This window comes from Quercus lobata, chromosome 12 (genome assembly GCF_001633185.2).
Source record: "Quercus lobata isolate SW786 chromosome 12, ValleyOak3.0 Primary Assembly, whole genome shotgun sequence".
NCBI lineage: Eukaryota > Viridiplantae > Streptophyta > Magnoliopsida > Fagales > Fagaceae > Quercus > Quercus lobata.
The window spans coordinates 41,658,760-41,675,807 of record NC_044915.1 but is presented as its reverse complement, the minus strand read 5'-3'; the positions used below and the strand labels follow the sequence as shown (position 1 = coordinate 41,675,807).

General features: G+C 31.9%; 1 protein-coding gene across 1 annotated transcript; it reads right to left on the bottom strand.

The window, feature by feature from the left end:
- Positions 1-3,342: 3,342 nt before the first annotated feature.
- LOC115970667 lies at positions 3,343-16,774 on the bottom strand. The gene is made up of 12 exons (XM_031090260.1): positions 16,679-16,774; positions 14,483-14,644; positions 13,674-13,821; positions 11,876-12,025; positions 10,942-11,034; positions 10,603-10,695; positions 10,325-10,399; positions 9,944-10,054; positions 8,868-9,137; positions 6,322-6,369; positions 5,581-6,008; positions 3,343-3,969 (listed from the first exon to the last, which is right to left on the bottom strand). The coding sequence occupies exons 1-12, from the start codon at positions 16,772-16,774 to the stop codon at positions 3,343-3,345; spliced, it is 2,301 nt and encodes a 766-aa protein (XP_030946120.1).
- Between the last annotated feature and the right edge of the window lie 274 nt (positions 16,775-17,048).

Here is a 17,048-nt window from a genome sequence, read left to right as displayed (position 1 = left end):
CAACCACCGATCTGCCAACGGGAAAAATATGGCTTCCAACCGGCGTTGCACGCGCCTCCACGCGCCATCTGGGTTTCTGGCTTCTCCTCCACGCGCCGATGAACATCACACGCTCTTGCCAGGCGCCGGAAAACTATTGCTGATGTCATCTGACGTCACCGGATGACGTCATCAGTCCACGTCAGCAGCCATGCAAGCACATCCACATCAGCCCTAGTCCACGTCAGCGACATGTCATCAGTCACGTCAGCAGTGTTGTCTCGTCAGCACCACGTCACCTAGCTAACCGTTGACCCGGACCACCCGGATCTGACCCGTGAGCACTTTGACTGTTGACTTTGACTCTGGACCAATTGACTTTGACTTTTTTGCATTGAACTTTGACCAAAAGTCAAAATTTCCAAAATGGCCTATCTTGCTCAGTTTTTCGCGTAGATTCCGATTTTGGGCTCCGTTTCTTCATTTGAAGCTCCGAAATTGGTCAATTGGCACATTCTTCATTGTGGTTTCTTCAAAGGCATTCTTCAAGGCATCTCCAAGTGATCTTCTCATATTTATCCAACCTCAAGCCTTCATCGAGCTTCCGCCTTGAGTTTGAGGGAGGGTGTTAGAGATATATATTAGACATATATTAGCCCAATGTAATAGGTCCAAGCCCAGTCCTACTTGTACTAGTAGTTTAGGGTTTAGTCGCCTATATATACTCATGTTATGGCTCATTGTAACACAGGTTATTATACTACACTCTTACACAATAAAGATATAACCCTTAAGGGATTCTTCCATGGATGTAGGCCGTCAAGGCTGAACCACGTAACCCTCGTGTTCTTGATATTCCTATTCTATGCTTCATCTTCCGCATCCACTCTAGCATACACAACATGGTATAACACATTGCGTTTTTAATATTATATTCGTTTAACATTATGCAAAACCAAAAAATATATATATCCCAAAAGTATTTTCTATTCAATTTAGGTCCTCCTTGAAAATTTTTAAATAAAATAAAATTTTTATTTATTTATTTTATAATGGTGATCTATGCGTGTGTGGCTTAAGGCACACCGCCATAAAAACCATAAATGGACAGGCCAATACAAGAACCACTCCACAACCAATGACGAGTCATGACGAATCATTGCTACTGCCTAAGATCCTTTAAGAGTTGCCAAAAACCTTCGTGATCTCTCTCTCTCTCTCATCCAAATCTGGATTTTTTTTTTCTTTTTTTGGTGATTTGTAAGCCAATTTTGCTAATTGTGTTGCTCAATTGCTGGTTTGGGTGTAGTGGAGGGTTTGGCCAATTGTGAGGGTTTGGATGTTTGGCAGTCAAACATATTTTTGAATTTACTAGTAAGTAGAAAATAATGCAAGGTTTATGTTTTTGATAATTAGAAAATCATACAAGATTAAATGTGCAGAAATTCAAATTAGAAATGATAACTTTATAATTTAGCAAAATTTAACAATGATCCAATTAATATTGTAACACAAAAATTTAGAGCTTTATCCTTAAAACTCAGCGAAGTGACTTGAATCTCATGTATAGAATGAGACCTATGGAACGAGTTGGTCTTAAATTTTTTTACTCCCACCGACACAATAGTAGGAGTAAAAAATTAAATTCTGATGCCAAAATGTTGCTCATGTACCACGTTTTTCAAATGTAACATCAAGGCCGAAGTTCATAAGGCCCACCTTAATCAAGTGGGTGTTGGAAAGCAACTCAATGGTCCAAATCAAAAGTGGGCCTAACTCATTCAATTCTATGAAAATTAAGGAGAAGATTATTCGATTTCAGTCCCAAGTTTTCGCTGCAGACGCGTAATATTAGGCACATATGATATGACATGACCAATCCGCGCAATACAGGAGGGATCGAGTGTGGAATAAGAAATTTTTGTCATCCCACATATTTGAGCATTAAAAATTAATTAAAAATAGCCTTTTTTTTTTTTTTTAATACAAGATAAAAATTCTACTTGATAGAGGTATTTTTGCCTAAGAAAGTCTTTTTGGCACTTTGACCCGTCAAGATGAAATATCTTGTCTTTGGCCCATTAGGATAAATGCCTCCTCCAACGAGACCTACCAACCAAGGATTTGTCAGGATAAATGCCTCATTCGATCCCTTAAAGTCCCAACAGATCGATGTTCCACTCAACTCAAAGACCCATTGGGTAGCTCGTGTATATGCCTGAATGATGATTCAGGCCTCGTCATTTGCATACCGACAAATGAATGATCATACCAACGAATGAATGATCATACCAGCGATTGAGTACACTGAGTCCCGCAATCCTTCACGTATTCTCAATGCATGTGTCCCTATATGGTAATAACTTGCACACAACGCCCAAAAACCCTACTACACGTTCGTATCTTCCTATGGGAAGAAAAGCCTTAAGATCTCAGAACCTTAACTTCAAATCTCCTCTACAAGGAAAGCTACTACATTCAAGAGATCTTGGTCAGCTCTATACCACTATGTAAGAATCAAACTTTCTCTTCCTTAAGGTACGTGAAATTTCCTAACTCTCACATTCTTGAGTTTTAAGAGATTCTTCTATCACTGATTTAACCTTTAGAGAGTTTTTGGCCGGTATTTCACTGGTGTTCTTTCTTGGTTCTTTGTTCCCTTATTCTTCAAGTACCCTAATTGGTGCAAGTGTGGACAATCAACTCGCTAACAATTTTTGTTCCTCACTATATAATGAAATTGACAGTTAAATGCAAAGCTCAAATACATTTTTCTTTTATGTACACATTAAATCAAGTCTTATCCATACAAATTTGTTTACGAACACATTATTATGTTTAAGCTTGACTTATTCTATAGTTACACTTAAACATGAGTATGAGACTGGCTTGTTTACTAAATACGCTAACATAAACAAACATTTTCTTAAGTCAACCTCAAGTTATCCATAAATTAGTCTGGTTAATTTATAGACATCCCATGTCTAACTAACTTAGGGAGATTACTAAAAAAGATGAGAACATTGGGATTACATGTTAACGCATCAACATATTTGTTTAGACAATAACTAATCCAACAAATTTAAATGAAATTACAAACTCTATAAAAAATTTATTTCCTACCATTTTTATTTCCTACAACTATATATAATTAAAGTTGACTCAAAACATTCAAATTCAAATTCATAATGATAATAAAAAATAAAACATACAAACCAATTGAACTCCCCACAATAAATTGTGGTTCAACAACGTAATTAAGAAGGTAGATAATATTCAATTCACCCAAATAAAATTTGTTTTGCTTTATTGAAATAGAGCACACAGTACAAGTATAGTATCAATATCATTGGAGAAAGTGTATCAATCAATAACCTGAGCCATCAGATTCTTGAAGATAGGAATGTTAACCCTGTATGTACGTTGTGGCACCTTCTTGAAGGTAGCCCACACCAAATGAAAGTAGAGTGGAAACACTGCCATAGAAGACACCGTTACCAACACGTTGGTCACTATATACGAGGTGGAAGAGACAAATTTTAGTTGATTCCTAAAGATGAAGAAATGTCCGGTTGTGAAGGACACCAAGGTAGAAGCTATGGAAATGTAGAATGTTGTTAAACCCAGCAAAAGCTTTAGTGGTAAGGCGTGGCGGAAATTTCTTTCTCTACACCCAGATGTGGGAATTGCAAGGAACATGACAACTGCTATGAGTGAAGAGTAGAAGGACACAAAGGATGAGCAAGCGTAAATTTTGGATGCCTTATTGACTGTGGTTTCAAAGCCCTCAGGCACGTTGGTTGCGGTGGAAAAGGTACTTGTGACAAAGAGGCCTGCTACCACTGAGCATGCATTCGATGTGTTGTTTAGCCAATTCCCTCCTTGTTCAACAAGTTTCTGGTGGTTCTTGGTGAAGACCTCCTCTGGGGTTTGGCTATTATCGTTGCTGAGAAAATGGAAGCTTCTTGGCAATAAAGATTTCTTAATGTACTGCATGCATTTTGAAAATAAAAAGACAAGGTTATACTTTCATATCTATTTCAAATGGAGAGGACCTAATGCATTCTGTTACTACATAAATGAACGTTACATGCATTAACCTTAGTCCAAGCATGGTACAAAGTCCAAACTAAGGAAGGCATTAGTTTCTTTCTAAAAGCAAGGTCCAATCAGTGACCCCATTGTAACAATTTGTAGTAGTTTCCGACATGCTGATCTAGTCAAGTGGTGGGCTGATAATTCATCCAAGATCGACAAGCTTTTTGTGTGTACGTGTAACAAAATCAAGTGCTGAGAAATAGTCTATCTCATCCTTGTCACAGTATCCTATAAACCTAGTTAAGATCTAACAAGCCAAACCTAAGAAAAATACTAAAGCTGCTACAAATTTTATAGTTTAACATCTCCAAACTGATGCAACAATGAATATAATTTGTGAATTTTAAAAAATATAATAAATGAATATCAAAATTAATCTTTTTGGTTATTGATTTTTTTTTTTTTTAGAATACTAAGTATTTTAACATACACACACAAGGGGAGAGGAGAGCAAGTTTTAAAAAAACTAATAATGGTATATATCCAAAAGGGTCCAACTCTTTGATACACAACACATGTTTTAAACCTCTATAACTCACACTCATTTTCCAATGTGGGATAAACCCACTTTTTTTTTGTTATTAATTAGTTATATATCAATTTGTAAAATTTATAATATCTCTAGCATTACTCTAAATATTATGGAGTAATGTTAAAAATACTAAAAATTTTACTATATAACACTTACAAATTGATGTGGCACCAATCACAAAAAAGTCTGAAAAATACTAAACATACTACAAGTTTTATTACATAAAACTTATAAACTAAGGGAAATGCTAACAAGTGCCCTTAGGGCACTGATTAATAATCCAATTAAAGTAAATTTTGACATCAATTTTATGGGAAATAAAAAAAGCTGTCAAAACATTAATTTACTTTTTTTCTTTTCCCATAAAAACTTTCTTTAACTGGATTTTTAACTAGTGTCCTAAGGACACTCATTAGCATGACTCATAAACTAATTAGTAATAAATATAATTGATGGGCTTCAACCACCTCTTAAATGAAGGGTTTTTTTTTTTAGAAGACTCTTAAATGAAGATTTGAATTGCCTCTTCATGATTAATGACACATCAGTTTGTAAACTCAATATAGTAAAATTTATAGTACTCATAACACTACAAAAAAGTATTTATATATTTATTACTATTGTCACAATAGTTTGTAAAGGAATTACTAAGTCTTTACGAACTCTATCTTGTGGCAATGAATATGAAAGGTGGATTTAAAAAGCATAATAAATGAATAACATTGACAAACCGATATAATAATGAGTATAATTTGTGGATTTCTAAAAATAATAAAAGAATGTCTAAATTATTTATTTTTTATTAGTGACACATTAGTTATAAAAATTATGTATTTGTAAAAATTTTAGCATCCCTAATATCACTCATTTATAAATATTTTGTAACAATTTTAGTAGTTTCCAATATATAATATAGGAGGAATCAATGATAAATAAAAGTCCTCTTTAGCTTGGTCATTCTGGGCTCTTACCTCATACCATTTGATTTCCCATTGCATTTGGGATAAGGCTCCCGGAACTGGCCAACTAAAATCTGTACTCTTCGCTGCAAGATGTAATGCACTATTCCCCTCATTATCCACTTCACCAAAAATACTTTCTTTAATAATTTTCTCCTCCTTGAGTAAGAGTAGGAGCTCATATACACAAGGTTGCTTATGCTCCGCTGTCAATAATACTATGTTCTTTTGGTTTTTATCCACATCATACATGGCCATGGGATATCTCTTGAGGGTTTCCTTAACCATTTCGGTAATTCCATTCTTTGCTGCTACTAGTATGGGTGTTAACTCTGACAGATCAATGTCTTTTTGTCTGCTTCTTTTCTTCTTTTTTTTGGTAGAATCTTGTACATTTGTTGCCTTTGACTGATCACTGTCTTCCTTTTTCTTTTTTTCCTCTGTTATTGCACAAGACAATAAATTTTACTCAATTTTATCCAAAACTATTATCATTTCCTTTTCTGTGAGCATAAAATATATTGTGCAAGTGCAACATATTTAATTTAATTTTTTTTTTAAAGAAAAATACATAATTTTCTCTACCCTGCGTAAGAAATGAGGGGGTGGTTGGAGGGTAAGAGATCGATAAGTAGGGAGGGGTATGATTACACTGTTCATTTTTTTGGATATTCTAAAAAGGAAAAAGTTTCATTGATAAATCATGTTCAACCCTATTGAAGCAATATAAGAGTAATCGGGGAATGAACTTACCTTGCTCAGGCATCACAGGTATTAAGCTTTTAATCGGCTCTTCAATATCTACAATAACAAAATTGAATTGAAATTGAGAGAATCTCTTTAGAACATAATAATAAAACACCAAAGATAATATACATATATATATATATATATATATTTATTTAAAAGGTTTAGAAGCAAGATTGAAAATGAATTCTCTATGAAACTGACTACTAGAGAAAGATTATGAAGACTAAAAAATGTTCTAGTGTGTTGGTGTGATGAATATTAGAGAAAGCAAGAGAATTTTTGTGATAATATAGCTAAATTTCTCTCTCTAGAAAATGATTTGGATTTGAGGCATGTAGTGGATATTTATAGGCTCAAATTACAATTGTTTCAGTTTGTAAAGGGTTCTATAGCTTTCTAGAGATTGAACCTTTTTGAGGCTTATTTATGGACAAATAAATTTTTTGGAGCATTTTTCATACTCTTGCAAAGGCATATGCATTACATGACACATTGACAACATTGTTTCTCTAACGTCAAATAGACATATCTTACTCATTTTAAATCAAAATTATGTCAAATTTGTGTTTATTTTGAAGTCTTGGGTGTCTATATTCCAATAAAGCAAGGTTCACTCAAAAAACCATTATAATTAAAAGATATGATCAATTGAGTAAGCAACCATCATTTTTCACCATCGCCTACTAAGCAGTTTTGAGCATTGTTGATTTTTTATTACTTTCGAACTATATCAAGAATACCTCAATCATCCATGAGTGACAATTTCAATCTCCTCCTTGGGACATAAATTTAAGATTAATAACTGATACAAATTTAGGTATTTATAAAATAATTGACGTTCTTTTGACTACACTTATAACTAAAAGTGGAGTCGAAAGTCTTAAAAATAAGAACCATTTTGCAGATTAATAAATTTTAGTCCAAAGACATGTAAATGTAAATTTTAGTCCAAGCAAGCGAAGATAGAAACATGGGTTCAGCGAAATGGGTATACTGTTTAGTGTATAGATGAGAATGTGGGTCTATCTCTCCTACAGGGGATAATGGTTTGGAATATCCATCCTTTCCGCAGGGAAAAAAAGCAGCCATATCCTATCCACAAGGGATATAAGTATGGAATATTTATCCCTCCCGCAATGGATAAAGGAGCATTACTTCCTACAATAGAATTTTGGAGGCCACCCACTGAGTAGGAATTTAGGCTGATGAGAAGACCACTCATCACATGAGAATTTACATCAGGAAAAGGTCATTCACTAATGTAAGAAGTTAGACCAAAAAAAATCACTCGCTATGCAATAATTTACATCATGGAAAAGACCACTCACTATGTGAGCATCTACACTAAAAATGACCCCTCGCTATGTGAGTTTACTTCACAAAGGTTATTGACTACACGAGAAATTACAACAGAAGATACCTACTCCTGCGTGAGAATTTACTTTAAGAAAAAGGCCACCCAAAGGAAATTACAACAAAAAAGACCTACATGCCCTACCTCCATCATTGGTTCTCATAACAATGTGATTTCTTATTATCATTTATAACCTTTTTTTTTTTTTTTTTTATAGAAGAATTATCATTTATAACTAGAGACTAGAGTAATGTTGTAAACACAACAATTTACATAACAATTTTCACAATAGTTGGATTCACAGAGTTTTATTAGTTTTTATAACAATTTTCACAATAGTTGGATTCACATAGTTTTACTAGTTTCTATAACAATTTACATAACAATTTTCACAATAATTCGATTTACAAAGTTTTATTTGTTCTCGTATAGACCCATCAATAATGTCACTTGATTACCTATATTAATGTCAGTGGTGAAATATTTGTAGCTCTAGATCTATAACTAATGGCGTTGGACTTGTAATGGGCTGAGTTTGATTTTGGGCTTTGTGTTTCCAAGATGATACATAAAGTGGGCTAGTTGAAACCAGGCCACAGTCGTTATCCATTGGCTCTAATGGCCTACTATGCTCGAATCCTTAGGCCCATGCCCTGCAGGCTTTCTCACAACTCACAAGGCAACCCTCCCACTACTAAATCGTCGTCCAAGTTGGCCGTGCACGTAGTTGAGGAATCAGAAACAACACCACTGCACGAGTTATCTACTTATCTCCTAGATTTTGGTTACTATAGGGTAATTATTGGTTTATTATATTTTATGTAAATCTTATATTGCAAAATGCAAACTAAATAAACGTGTACTATACATATTTGTAAAAAGTATACAATGTTGTACACATATGTTTGTTGTACAATGTAAATCTTACATTTATTACTACATTGAAAACTAAGAATTTTCCTTTATTTAAATAAGTTTACTTTACAAATAAATTTACTTTCCAATTAATATTATTACTAATTTTAGGCTTTTTAACTAAGAAATTAAATATTAGTTACGTAAAGTCATAAACTATAATTATTTAAATAAATCATAATAAGTAAATAATTTGAATGCGATAAAATATACAAATTAATAAATAAATTGTGTAATTGATTATCTCTTGAAAAATATTAAGGTTGAATTAGATTATTACCTTTTCCGTGGTCTTTATTTAAGCTGGATAGAGTACGCAGATACTTCTCAGTTAAATCGTCTTCAGTTTTTATGACACCATAAGGGCTCTTCTCATCAACTTTTTCAGATTTTGCATGCTCATGTATCACTGGATCGTAGGAAGAAAGCGAATGTATGTCTTTTGAAAATCGATACATTGAAGTGTTCTTCAACACTTTGTTCATGATCAGAATAGACCATTCGTTCCTCAACTTCGTCCTCCTCACCTTCGTTACCATCTCCGGAGCTCCTAAAGATCCATACCACCAATAAAGTTACCAATTAAATCTGACATATAGATATTTGTTAAGTAATTGAATAATGAAAATACTAAAGTCATTACTAATTTTATAATAAAAGATTTACAAATTAATGTAACAATGAACGTGGTTGATATGACATCAACAAAAATTATAATAAATTTCAGAATTACTTTTTTATTATATGCTTAAAAAATGATATGCCATTTTTGTAGTAAAACTTATGTACTAAAATATGTAGTAATTGGAGCATTACTAATTCAATAATTGATAGATATTTTGGACATATATATAAAGGAAAACAATAAGTATAGAGTTACAAGATGGACAGACATAGCAGTGTTAACTGTCTAAGCTACAAGTAGTTAACACTAAAAGAACTAAGCAACAAGTGTTGTACTTAAGCTTATAATGTGGAGTTAGTCCAGGTATGATAGTTGTTAGGAGTTAGTTTTTAATTTCTCATTTTTCGACAACAAAAAACTTATTACCAGTTAAGCTAACTATAACTCATAATGCAATTTACTTCTCAACTTATGTACAATTACACATAGTGAAATTTTCTCTCTAGACTAGCAAATATTTTCTTGTGTGAATAATGAATTTCACATCTTCCTAGAATGACAAATTGTTAATGGTAGATATTAAAATAGTGTCGGTAGACTTACGTGAAAACCAATAATAATATAACAATTCAACCGATATAAAATTTGTTGTGAAATCTACTGTGTGTTCATAGCTGGAATTACTCAAAGGAAATATATATAACAGAGAATAAGGGACCGCGTATAAGTACCAAGTATTATGAGCACAGCCTTGCAGACAATTTTTACAAACTCAAAGCAGGTTTTGTAATGAGGTGGAAGTTGTAATTGATGCCTTTCAACTCGATAGGGTGATGGGTCTCCTACAGCACAAAATTACGAATGAGAAAATATAAATTGATCCATATTAATACATTTAATAATATCATTCTCTTGAATAGACCAATAGCAACAAGCTCAAGTCAAATCACTGAAATAGTGAAATGTATTTGTGTGCTAGCTTCTCAAACCTTTTTTTTTTTTTCTACTCAGGCTTCTCTGACTTCTTAAACAGACTCATACAAGTAGCGAACATTTTTTTTTTCTTATAACATATTATGGTGTGAACATTAATTTCTCGCTTTGAAATCTACCTCCGTGGTTAACGTGGTCTGGTCTTACAGAGTTCTCTATATCAGCTTCCTTCCTTGTGGTTTTTCTAAAAATTGCTGAAAAATGAAAAAGAGCTTAGTTATAAAGTATATCTCAAATCAAAGTCTTCATTTTCCCTCTTTTCACATGAATAATATATTTTATTATGAATTTAATTAGTATTTAATAAGTAGAATCTATTATGACGTGAGAGAGGAAGTTTATATCACTGTACTCCTAGTGTATTGAAGATTACAAAAATAATAAAACAGAAATATACATGGCACTGCCGTGAATACAAGTTTTACAAACTCAAAGCAAGTTCTGTAATTAGGTGGATGTTGTAACTTATCCCATAGAGCTCCGTTGGATCCTATACACAAACACAATTAATCAATATCAATCCGTTTATAATCATTGTCTTGACCAATAACAATATATAGAAGCTCAACTCATGATATCAAAAGAAAAAAGAAAATCCCTTAGCTTTTATCACTAACTACTTGAACACACTTTTCCTCTATTAAAAAAAAACTACTTGAACACACACGTTAGTTTTTTTTTTTTTTTTTTTTTGGTAACACATTGTGATGTGTGTGTGTGTGTGAACATTTCTCACTTTGGTGTCTGTCTCCAGGGATATCTTGTGATCTTAAATGCTTCTTTTCTGCTTCGTTAATTAGCTCCTGTTCTTCTGTTCCTCCGACAATTGCTGAAATGAAAGCAGCTAAGTCACATACCACATTGTAAATGAATTTTTCATGCCACAAGATGATGAAGATAGATCGGGTCACATATCACAAGGAAACAGAGTATAATCTTCCGTACTCTTGTTGCACTATTATTTGGTGATTTCTTATAGGAGATTGTTAATCATACGTGAAATTTTTTGCCTTCGATAGAGAAAATGAAGAACAATTAAAATATATGAACATCAATGTATTTGTCGTTGTACCAAATCATTTCACTCTTTATAAGTAAGAATGTAAGATAACGATATTGTTGTTGCAGAAAACCTCGACAGATCTGAGATCTCCCAAGTATACCTAATTTCAAATGGCCAAACTAACATTTTATCTATATTGCCTTACTGACCATTGTGCTACATGTTATATTCATAGCTTCCATTGTTTACATAACCACTTTTAAATTTTTATCATTTAAGTCACTTAATCCAAAACACAATTCCACCCAAGCTCTTTGTGCCTTCCAAATATCTGACAATTTGCATCACTGCTTGCCACTGAGCTTTACATAGTCCAGAGGATCTTACAGAGATGCATAATAATTAACCCGTTAGATATTCTCTCCAATTAACAATGGATACAGACATATAGTAACGGTTAGTTGGAAATAAATGTAACTAAATTAAAATTCTGCGAACTTGAATTCTGGAAGGGTTGATAGTTTAATTCGGTGACAATAATCATTTTCTTCTTTAAAATGATTTGTAATCCGATATTAAAAGAGGGGGTGGGTGGAGAAAAAAAAAAAGACAAAATAGTGATATGATGTTTATTTATTTGATCTTTAAAATTTTACAATATACTCACAGTGATAGATGATATTTTCAAACCATCGAAGATTGCTGCCACTTTTGAAGGCGGAAGGCTTATTTGCTAAGAGATGGAGAGGGGTTATGCGTTTCTTATTGGTAAAATCTACCAGACCTCCATACAAGCCAAGTATTTTATAGGACAATTCTGCCAAGCACATAACCAAATGTGACTTAATGATTCTTTTATCTGATTCTAAGTAATAACAACAATAACAATAACAACAAATTTATTCGACAAATTAATAATCCACTTCCATGCTATCAAAAACAATAATTATAATTTACTTTCAAAACTCAAACGAAATTCAAGTAGTTGATGAATAAAATTTTAAATAACGTTACACTACTTAATAATTTTATTTTGGATGCAAATTTTGACAACTTCAGTTGAATCACATTTTTTTTCTTGTAACTTCAATATTTGCAAAATTTCAAGATCATCATAGATAAATTACTATCTAATTTATCAAATTTTTAACTTTTTCTATTTTAAAATTATGCATTAACGATAATAGTATAGATCAAATAGCAAATAACATATTATTGACACAAAATTTGTTACGTAATATATTGCAAACATAGAAAATATATAATTAAACAATGAATTTTCAAAATATTAATCTATTAAAAAATTATTAGATGGCATAATATTACTTATAATTACAACAAATACAACTTGATTGTAATATATATACATATATATATATATATATATTTATATATTTACCCTTAATATTTTGTTATTGGATATATATTTTGACAAATATTCATATGCATCACATTTTAGGATAAAAAGAGATCAATAACTACCTCATTTATATATCAATTATTTAAATTTTAGCTTTTTTGTATTTTAAAATTATATACAAAACATAAATTTATTAAATAAATAGATAATGATTGGTTAACACAAAACTGATATTGGTATTAAAAATAATGAAAAGGTATAATCTAACAATAAGATTTTTTGGAATATGAATATAATAAAAAATGATTTAGTGGGGGGTAATATTTACAATATATATATATATATATATATGCAAGTGTCTATCACTTAATTGTTAAAGCATTAAAATGCTTATTATTTAAAAATAAATAAATAAAAAGGATAACTACACTTCTCTCCCTTGAGATTTTGGGAAATGACACTCTATCCAAACCTGAAGAGAGAATTTTAAAAAAAAAAAAAAAAAAACACTCTTATTTCTTAGGGTTTGAAGAAATTAACAATCCCCGCTCTATTTATATTAACAGCAGAATATTCTAAATTTCTATAAAAATCTCTTTACGTACAAAAGTTTATCCATATTTAGTATAAACATAATTGATAAATTCAGAATAAAAATGCAAAGTTTATCAAGCACCAAAAATACTTGTAGTGACAAATCTTTCCACATTCCTTGGAAAAAAAGAAAAAAAATTGACACTTAGTATGTATGAAGGGTAATTTTGAAAACCTACCCTTGAACTTAATATACAACATTTCTAAACTCTGCATGTTTAATTAAAGTGTATTTTGGTTAAATAGATGTTGAGGGGAAAAGTGTTTTTATTTTTTTCTTCAGATTTGAGGAGGATCTCTCTAAACCTCAAAGGATAGAAGTTTAACTACCGATTACCAAAAAATAAAGCATCAAAATGCTCACCAAAGTGTTCTTCAGCGATAGCACAGTGTAGAATGGTGTCACCGTTATTTCTTATACAGTAGTCTTCATTAGGGCCGCATTCAGAATGGAGGTAAAGGAAAGCGTCTTGTTGACCATTAAGTGCTGCTACGAAGAGAGGGGACTCACCTTCATTGTTATAAGTATTAATCATTGATTTTGAGATGCTAATGATGAGGCTACACATCATCACACTCCCCACTGATGCTGCAATGTGGAGAAGATTATTTCCTTTCTTGTTTTTCCTTCTTAAAGCACTTGCTATGCGTAAACTTTCCTGAGGTAATAGTTGTAGAAGTTTTTCAAAATATTCTTTTTGGTCATCAGAGATTGCTAGGTGGAATACCGTGTCCAAGGAACTGATGATCGGGGCAGTACATAAAAACATTTCTTTACGACATATTTCAAGGACTTTTTCCCATTCCCCTTTGACGGCACTCGGATACAATGTTTCATAACCTTCGAAGCTTTCCAATTCGGGGTGGATAATGAATTCTTCGCATTGTGTGTAATGTTTATCTATCCAACGTGAACAAGCTTCAATTTCTTTCCAATTTTCATCAACCCAATCTAAAAAATCTTTCATCGACTCCGAACACTGAAGGTGAAAATGGAAAAAAATTAGGATTACCGTCGAGGAGCCAGTTTGCAACAATGGATTTCTTTGTACTATCATTTTATACTAAAAATGATCAGTCTCCTACTAAATCAACACCCTATATTTTATAATAAAAAAAAAATAATAACTTTTTTGGCTGAGAGAGATTTTCATTAGCTCGAAATGCTAAATCATTATGTATGGCTAGATCTGATTGTAGTTATGCAGTTTGGTTATAAGAGGCGTTTCTGCAGGAAAGTCTCTCTAATGATGTTATTAATCCAGCTGGTTAATGATATATTTTGAAGCTTTCTATCAAAAAATTTATGCATCCGAGTACCTTAAGAGGCGAGGGCAGCGACGATATTTTTATTTCTGTTTCCATCATGTCTTTTGTTGTCGCAGGAGCCTCCAGCATTTCTATTTTTGAAGCCACTTTAACACATTCAACGGCAATCCTCCCAGGATTCAATGAGACCAATCCTGATAGATTAGGGTTCACCTGCAATCAAGAAGACAATAATGTCAATCTCTAATAGTATAATTGGGAAAGCAACATAAATTACATTCCTAATTGATTTTATTTAAATTAGTTTCCATGTTAGTCTTTTAGTAGACTAAATGATTTCTATTACATTATATTTCTAGTTTGTTTAGAAGTCTTACAAGTCTTCTACCTCATTATAAGAAATTTTACAAATTAAGCCACCAAGAAACCATCAATGTAATAATTTGAGAGAGCACATATTACTTTGGATCAATATTTCTAGCCACTTACAGAAAGATGGTTCTACTTACAAGAAAAAATGTCTCTACACACTTGATATATACCTAATAGTTTATTTAGTGCATCATATGTTGGTGATTTGAGCAACTATTTATAATGAAATTTGAGATTGTGCAGTAAAACCGGGTCCACCAAAGACTTGGAGTTTAATTAAATTAATATTCCATTTCATTTGCCCTAATGAGTGTTCTCTCTCCAAATCCATCGTCTTTTGAACAAGAATTTAAACCTTTTACTTTTCCAAAATAGTAAAAAGAAAAAGAAAAAACAAAGAACTAGAACCTAAATGAGAGAGAGATTCTCATAAAAATAAAATAAAGGGGAAGGAAGAACACGTGATATGAATAGGGGTCATACTTTAAAGTAAAGAATTGATATCTGAGAAATGAATAGGCAGCTAGAGTACTATACACCATACAGTACCGATGGGGCCATATCTGGGCTACTTTAATAAATTTGAAGTACGACAACTAAAGTCAGATTTTTAATAATTTAATAATATTTATATAACATTTATTTTAACTTTTCATATTATAATTTTTTAATTTAAAATCTTTATATTCTTGCTTTTTTTATATACAAAATTACTAACTAGTAACTAAAGGCCATTTCACATTTGTATTTCAGTTTTTCTAACATCTCTCTTTTGAATGATAATAAGACTAATTCACATCCTCTTGTTATATAATGGAATTTAAGTAGGATTTTATCAATTTTAATTTTGAAAAAAAAAATTATGCAAAAGCAACTTTAACAAAGTTTGGAAAAAAAAATTCAATATTCTATATATCAAAATCATTAAATTTTATAATTGAAAAAAATTTATAACTATTTTTTATATTATCTTTAAGTTGCATTATTTCATTATCTCTTAACTTATTCTCTATTCGAAATATCTTCATCTAAATTTTCTGCTATAAATTTTATATTGCTAGTAACCAATTTTTTTTAGATATTCTAATAAATATATATTTTTTAGTATTTTAAAAAAAAAATTGTATCAAGAATCAAGATTAGTATTTTCTATAAAAATGATAAATTATAAAATACTTATAAATAAAAACAATACTATTTACAATATAAATTTATTAAATGACAAGTACAAAAGCTTATTTTTCCTTTCTTTCTCATGTCACGGCTTATACTCTTCGCTCTCTCTTTTAATTTATTCAAGTCATCACGGAACACGACAACTGGACTTGTTTGTGATGTATAGACTGATCATGTGTGTCATGATGTGGTGCGCTTAATTTGTTTCTAGTTCAAAAGGGGACCAGATTAATATTAGTCATATATACGTCTTCTTTTTTGGAAATTGACGAATCATTAATGAGGCTTAAAAAACAACAACAGGTTCAAGACAAAGCCTTTTTAAGTACATTCCATTGAGTTTCTCCTCATAAACATTAAGCAAGTTCACAGGCGGACTATCAAAAGACTTAGATCTAAATCCTAACTAGCTCCCATTCTTGAAAGGCTGTCCGCATACCATTTAGTTTCACGATAGTAGTGCTTAAAATGAATCCAATAAAAGCAGGAAACTAACTGTCTGCAATCATCCAAAATAGGAGAAACCACATTATTCACATAAGTTGAGTTACCTAAGACAATCATCAATAGTTTTTGCATCAACTTCAACTTCTAGAGAAAACAGGATTAGACTACAACACATAATTAATCCATCCTGGAGGCCCACAATTCAGCAACAAAACTATTAGTAATTCCAATTTTCCTAGAAAACCCCGCTACCCAGTGACCATTCTCATCTCTGATAATGCCTCCATACACAGCTAGACCAGGATTGCGAATAGCTGACCCATTCGTGTTTAGCTTCACCCACCCCATTCGAGGCCTTTCCCATACTTATATATATATGACTTATGAGTCTGAAAGGAGACTTGGAATTGAATCATTTTTCTTCATTATTTTTGGGGAGTTTAAGGAGTTATGAGTAGACCACTTTTGATTTGAACCACTAAGATTTGCTTTCCTACAATGAACTACCTTAAGGTTGGCTTTGACGTATTGTATTTGGAGAACGTAATGGTCAAACTATAAACTGTTTCAGTCAAGTAAAAACCTGATGATAAGAGATGTTCATAGTTGAGAGTAAAAGTCT

Excerpts from the sequence above, each read along its gene's own strand:
- LOC115970667 (XM_031090260.1), bottom strand. The coding sequence starts at position 16,774 with ATGGGGTGGGTGAAGCTAAACACGAATGGGTCAGCTATTCGCAATCCT. Across the intron at positions 13,822-14,482 it reads CGCTGCCCTCGCCTCTTAAG|GAAAGTTTACGCATAGCAAG; the intron begins GTACTCGGATGC and ends CTATTACCTCAG. Across the intron at positions 3,970-5,580 it reads GGGAAATCAAATGGTATGAG|TACATTAAGAAATCTTTATT; the intron begins GTAAGAGCCCAG and ends AAATGCATGCAG.